Source organism: Contarinia nasturtii, unplaced genomic scaffold (assembly GCF_009176525.2).
Source record: "Contarinia nasturtii isolate CC-2019 unplaced genomic scaffold, AAFC_CNas_1.1 Cnas_scaffold_810, whole genome shotgun sequence".
Lineage (NCBI taxonomy): Eukaryota > Metazoa > Arthropoda > Insecta > Diptera > Cecidomyiidae > Contarinia > Contarinia nasturtii.
Genome location: NW_022198157.1, coordinates 1,897,488 through 1,903,487, shown reverse-complemented (window position 1 = coordinate 1,903,487; position 6,000 = coordinate 1,897,488). Strand labels below are relative to the sequence as shown.

General features: G+C 31.9%; 2 protein-coding genes across 3 annotated transcripts; one reads left to right on the top strand and one right to left on the bottom strand.

The window, feature by feature from the left end:
- Window positions 1–7: 7 nt before the first annotated feature.
- Window positions 8–2,410, top strand: LOC116342068 (platelet-derived growth factor receptor beta-like). The gene is made up of 8 exons (XM_031769557.1): window positions 8–19; window positions 95–143; window positions 210–526; window positions 651–753; window positions 1,119–1,298; window positions 1,450–1,676; window positions 1,743–1,954; window positions 2,021–2,410. Exons 3-8 carry the CDS (start codon window positions 500–502, stop codon window positions 2,226–2,228), a joined length of 957 nt encoding a protein of 318 aa, XP_031625417.1. The 5' UTR covers window positions 8–19; window positions 95–143; window positions 210–499; the 3' UTR covers window positions 2,229–2,410.
- A 1,443-nt stretch (window positions 2,411–3,853) lies between these two features.
- Window positions 3,854–5,627, bottom strand: LOC116342037. Of its 2 annotated transcripts, XM_031769508.1 has the most exons (6): window positions 5,604–5,627; window positions 5,500–5,503; window positions 5,277–5,412; window positions 5,047–5,204; window positions 4,279–4,985; window positions 3,854–4,219 (listed from the first exon to the last, which is right to left on the bottom strand). In XM_031769508.1, exons 3-6 carry the CDS (start codon window positions 5,410–5,412, stop codon window positions 3,958–3,960), a joined length of 1,263 nt encoding a protein of 420 aa, XP_031625368.1. In that variant the 5' UTR covers window positions 5,500–5,503; window positions 5,604–5,627; the 3' UTR covers window positions 3,854–3,957. The 2 variants fall into 2 exon arrangements, with proteins under 2 accessions (XP_031625368.1, XP_031625367.1); XM_031769507.1 differs by lacking the exon at window positions 5,604–5,627 and having other exon boundaries at window positions 5,500–5,579.
- Between the last annotated feature and the right edge of the window lie 373 nt (window positions 5,628–6,000).

Here is a 6,000-nt window from a genome sequence, read left to right as displayed (position 1 = left end):
ACAAAGTGATGTTGGTGAGGTAACGACAAACGATAAAACATATTTTGATGGTCTACCACTTCCTCTAATTATCACATTTTTTTATTTGATGAAGATATTCAATATTACAATTTCCTCAGATATCACCCAGTATGATCTAATCGGTAATTATTCTTATATCTATTATCTAATACAATCTAAAGCATAACTTAATTTTTAATTGTAAACAGTCTACGTATTTATTATAATCGTACTTGGATTTTGTGCTGTGATCTTTTTAATTTGTTTATTGCGTGAGCGAAAGGGACGCCATCGGTTGAAAAAGGTCCATCGGAATCCAAAGAAAACCAAACTAAATCGTGCACTGATTGATCGAGTTCATCATTTGCCGTATGAAAAAGAGTATGAATTACCCAGAGAAAGTCTTGAAGTCGGAACACTACTTGGTGCTGGTTTTTTTGGGGTAGTCCATGAAGGCGTCCTTTTATCTCATGGTGAGAAAACAAAAGTTGCCATTAAGATGATCAAGGATGTGTCAGATTACAAAGTAAGTTTATTTTGAAAATTGAATTCTTCATGATCTCGAAGGATTGCTAAAACTTAAAAAGTAGAAGATACTCAATGGAATATCTAAACCATCTTGACGACAATCGTCTTTTGTATATACACAGATAGTCGAGGATTTTATCTCGGAACTGAAGGTAATGATGTATCTAGGTCAGCATTCGAATGTGCTAAATTTACTCGGAGTGGTTACAAGCAATATTACACAAAGTAAATAAATCAATTTTATAAACAGCGATCCAAACCTAAACCAAACCATTATTTGGTTTCATATGCTTAACAAACCGAAGCAAGCGGAACGATTCGAAAATGGTTTGCATTGCGGTGTGTACTCTCTTTTGTGTGGAACTTCTTTGATTCTGTAGATCCAACTACAGAATAAGAGATAGACCGCACAAAAGAGAATGAAAACAATATACAATATAAGTGTTGGTGTGAATCATGCGATGTGGTTACAGTATAAACTATTCTCGGAACGTTTCACTTGCTCCGTTCGTTTTGAGCGACAATGAAACCAAACGATGCAAAATAGTTTGAAAAAACCTTCGCTAAATGTTCTTTCTTCAATTTTATAGATGAATTAATGATTATAGTTGAATACTGCGAATACGGTAACGTTTCAGATTTGTTAAGAAATAATCGTTCACAATTCATCAACCAAATAAATTTCAAATATGACATAATTGATTCAACTATACGAAAAAGGAATAAAATATACGCAAAGAGGCTGACATCCAATTGTGACAATTCTACAGGTAAAACCCCTTTAAAATACAAAATACTAGTTTGTTTAAGTGTGTTACATGCTATTTTATCATCTGAAAGATGAAATATTCGGATATATGGAAGAGACTAGTATGTGATCTTTATTGCTTTGGATAATAACGAAATGTAATTATTATTCAGATGAGATCAGTAATAAATTGACAATCGAACCCATCACAACGACCGATTTAGTGTATTGGTCACTCCAAGTGGCACAAGGAATGGATTATTTAACATCTCGTAAGATTCTACACAGAGATTTGGCAGCCAGAAATATTTTGCTATGTCCCAACAATGTGGTCAAAATTTGTGATTTCGGAATGGCACGAATATTACAAAATGATGAATATCACATAGAACATAGACGAGTATAATGATTTTAACGAAAAAATTTCAAAAATTACAAAAATAACATTAAATCTTAAATTTTGCAGGAATTAATTCCATTCAAGTATTGGCCTCCTGAATCTCTACAAAAACAAAAGTTCAGTGTATATTCGGATGTGTGGTCGTTTGGCATTGTTATGTGGGAGATGTTTTCACTTGGATCACCACCATATCCCGATGTGGATTCTTTTTCTGAGCTATGTAAACGCTTAGATGACGGGTATAGATTGAGCAAACCACTGTATGCCACGGAAGCTATGTAAATAATATTGAGTAGATTTCACCATACATGTAATATCATTGATGTTCTAATCACCTTTTTTAGATATAATATTATGATTTCATGTTGGAATGATGACCACAAGTTACGTCCATTATTCGATCTTCTTGAGATGAATATTTCACAGCTTTTGCATCCTGTCTTCTCTTCAAGTATGGAATCATTTGAATGTGAATCGGACAAAGACGATTGCAAATATGGATCAAGATCATTGGAATATTCTTGTTCTAGTTCTAATAGAAATAATAAATAAAAATAAAAATTCTATTAAATCGAAGCCTCATATTTGGCTTGGGGGTAGCGTGGACAATTTAAGGAAGATTCTGCAGACGTTCACCTTCACATACCATACTAACGATAACACGTTTTGTATCTCGTTCACAATAAAATATAAACAAGTAGGCAAAAGTGAATTGTTGGTTTTTTACGCTCAGAAATTTTTTGTACGTTCTTTTAGCAAGATATTTTTATAAATATATATATTTTTCAACTTATTTGTTTCCTCTGAACCTGTCATATGGAAAATGCAAGTCATTAATTGAACATACAGTTATATTTATTTTTCTTCCACCAATGGAATAGAATTTTCATAGAAGAAATTGGTTAAATTGTGTCCAAAATCAACAATTATAAATAACCCAGACGATCTAAGTCGAAGAATAAATCCAAAACATCTCTGCGATATGCTGGTTTGGATTCGTCCGATATTTGAAAAAAATCGTTAGGTATATCTAAGAAATCCTGTTGAATTTCTCCAATAGATCAAAACGTTTTTCATCTTCCAAAATGCTCGTTAAGCGATCCATAAATGACAAAAAAAATGTCTGTACAGAGAATTTAAAAAAAATCAGCCCTTAATTATCTTATGTAAATTTACGCAATAAGTAAATATTTACCGCATTTTTTCTCTCTGTGCGTTCATCTATCAACAATCTATAGTTTAAGTGTTTCATAACAGCGATAAACAACCTTGTAAATAGATAATTCAGTGATAAGCAGTAGTGCCAAAGTACTTGGAAGTAATGCTTGATGTATCGATGCATAAACGAGTGGAATTTAAAAAATATTTCAAAGCCCCAGGGTTCCACAGAAAAATCAACCAATTTAATCAAAGTTATATGGTTTGAATTCAAGCCATATCGACATTCGTCAAAAAACTCATGAAAATACACAGAAATTCGTTAGTTTGTTGTACTAGAGCCACTTGTCACAAGGTCGATCAAGTATTCTGGATAGATTTTTTCGAAAGGGCATCTGAAGAGCTACAAACTGAGCAACTTAAATAAAAATCGTAGAATTTGAACTCGAGTTATGGCGACGTTTGCTTGAAAATTCTTGAAAATACAGAAATTCGGTAGTTTGTTGTACTAGAGCCACTTGTCATAAGGTCGATCGGTTATTCTGGGTATGTTTTTTCGCAAGGGCATCTAAAGAGCTACAAACTTAGCAATTTTAATCAAATTCGTAGAATTTAAACTCGAGTTAGAAAATACAAATTCCCATACAAACTCTTCATTTGCAAGGAAAATAATTTTCCTGTACGAATTTTCCAAAAAGAAAAATATATTATTTGTGGATTGTTTTATGTTGATAGCTAAAACCTTGCTTGAGTTATGTCATAAACATCCAAAAAACGAAACGATTTTAAAGCTTGATATACATCAAGCAAAAGTCAATCTTTGCATAAGTTATCATATACTGATGAATTTTGAGACGATAAGAGTTCAAGTAATTTTGCAGACCGGTTTCAATTAAAACGAATTTGTACTATTTTATTTTAAATCTTATCATTATATGGAAAAAGGCAAGTCATTAATTGAACAAAAATATGGAGTCATGTGATGTTGCAAAATTGTTTAATAAAAAATAAACGAAAAATAAATGCCAATTATTGTATCATTTCGGGTATATTTATTTTTCTTTAACCAATGGAATAGAATTTTCGTAGAAGAAATTTGTTACATTGTGTCCAAAATCCACAATCATAAATAACCAAGACGATCTAAGTCAATGAATAAATCCAAAACATGCTTGCGATATGCTGGTTTGGATTCGTCCGATATTTGAAAAAAATCATCTGTTAATTTATCTGATTGTTCATCGCTTACATTTGGAATCGAATCTTCATCTGCAAACATAATTTGAATAAAAATTACTGCAACGAACACAACATATTTTCCAAACTGCTTTAGTTGATTTAATAATTCTTCGTATGGGAAGAGTTTTTCTGGATCAGATCCCAATCTGAAATAAAAATTGAATATTAATGCCAATAAATTGGGAATAGACTTGCTTTCTTTTACCTTTTCAATAAATCTGAAAGGCTATTGTGATAAATCTTTAAAAATTCATCATAATGTTGGTCACGAAGTTCTTTTGTTGCTGAACAGAACAAGTATATGACCAAATCAAGAACAGGCGAAGAGAATCGGCTGCATTGCCAGTCGAAGATTTGAATTTCGTTTGGTTTTCCGTGGTTATCTTTACTGAACATAGTATTGTTTATAGTAGCGTCTCCATGAGTAATAACTGCACACGGATTTTTCGAAGCCATTGAAAGTAGGCCAGTGAGAAATGCAATGCTATCTTCACCGGTTGCGTTTTTGAATTTCTCCAACAAATCGAAACGTTGTTCATCTTCCAAAACGCTTGTTAAGCGATCCATAAATGACAAGAAAACATCTCTGATATCATGTTGCACATTAACCCAAAACTGCTCTGGAATGAAGCTGGTGAAATGCTTGAATTTTTCGGTTTGTTGATCTTTTAAGGCAAATGAAATAGCGTGGAATTTTCCAAGGGCCTTCATGAACAGAGAGACATGATCGAATGTAATTGATTCTTTACGATGATTAAACATCTCAAATCCTCTTCGCCTCAAGTCTTCAAGAAACACCGATTCGGACATATTGTCTTGTGTACTAAAGTAGCATTCTGGATATTCGTTGAAGCCATTTATCTCTGGATCAACTCCTTTTGACAATTGGAATTCATTGAAATATGATAAAACCTGCAATACGAATTAAAGGTTGCTCTAATAGTTGCTCTGTTGTGTCGCAAATTTAGCTTACCTTTTCATACATATTAATTTCGTGAACGAATAAATCATGTTTGTTCTTGCACCCACCTTTAGCTGCTATTTTCAAAATTAATGAAGAATCATTTTCGTTAGCATTATTGTTGGCTTCTTTGTACAAAACACGAAAGATCTCTCCTTGGAAATTATCCCCTTTTTTGGTTATGAAAACGGAACATTTTTTATTGATTTTAAATTTACTCAAAATTGGTCATAATTGCATACCTTTCTTCGAACCACATTCAATACATATCTCAACATCATCCGATTTTAGGTGTTTCTTAACAAAATTTACGAGACTATTTCTTATGATTTCGTTGGATATTTTATTCAATTCCGATTGATTAGTACTTGCAGTCATCTGTTAAGAGAAGCAATTTGTAAATTTATATTGATTTAACAATAGTTTCAAAAACATTCAACTTGAATGGTCTAATCTATGAAGTACCTTTCTTATTTTACACGATTTTTTTAAAATCACCAAATTGGATTACAATTAAACAAAACGGTAAGTTTGAAACAAAAATGCCAACTAAACTGAAGGAAACATACCTTTATAAACCATGCATTATCTTCAACAATCTAGTTCAATTGTTTCATCACAGTGATAATAACCTTATAAATAGATAATTCAGTGATCATCAAAATTTGGACACAATACCCAAATAGATAAGACTCCGATAAAATCTCTTGTAATCCGTTCAAAAATTCTACAAAAATGAACCGAAAATAAGAGAAAGTCACACTTTTTTTGTAAAAAATAACGGGTTAGAGGAAGGAGGTAATCATAAGAAATATATCACATCTTGAGTAACTCTGACAACTCAAATTGATTGGCAGCAAATATTGAAACAAAATATGGTTTTTTCATTAACAGTATGACGAATTTACTTTGATAATAATGCGAATTTCCAAAGCAACAAAATAGTCAAAAATTGAAAATATAAAC

Excerpts from the sequence above, each read along its gene's own strand:
- LOC116342037 (XM_031769508.1), bottom strand. The coding sequence starts at position 5,412 with ATGACTGCAAGTACTAATCAATCGGAATTGAATAAAATATCCAACGAA. Across the intron at positions 4,986-5,046 it reads AAATTAATATGTATGAAAAG|GTTTTATCATATTTCAATGA; the intron begins GTAAGCTAAATT and ends TTCGTATTGCAG. Across the intron at positions 4,220-4,278 it reads CTTTCAGATTTATTGAAAAG|ATTGGGATCTGATCCAGAAA; the intron begins GTAAAAGAAAGC and ends TTTTTATTTCAG.
- LOC116342068 (XM_031769557.1), top strand. The coding sequence starts at position 500 with ATGATCAAGGATGTGTCAGATTACAAA. Across the intron at positions 754-1,118 it reads TACAAGCAATATTACACAAA|ATGAATTAATGATTATAGTT; the intron begins GTAAATAAATCA and ends TCAATTTTATAG. Across the intron at positions 1,677-1,742 it reads ATCACATAGAACATAGACGA|GAATTAATTCCATTCAAGTA; the intron begins GTATAATGATTT and ends TAAATTTTGCAG.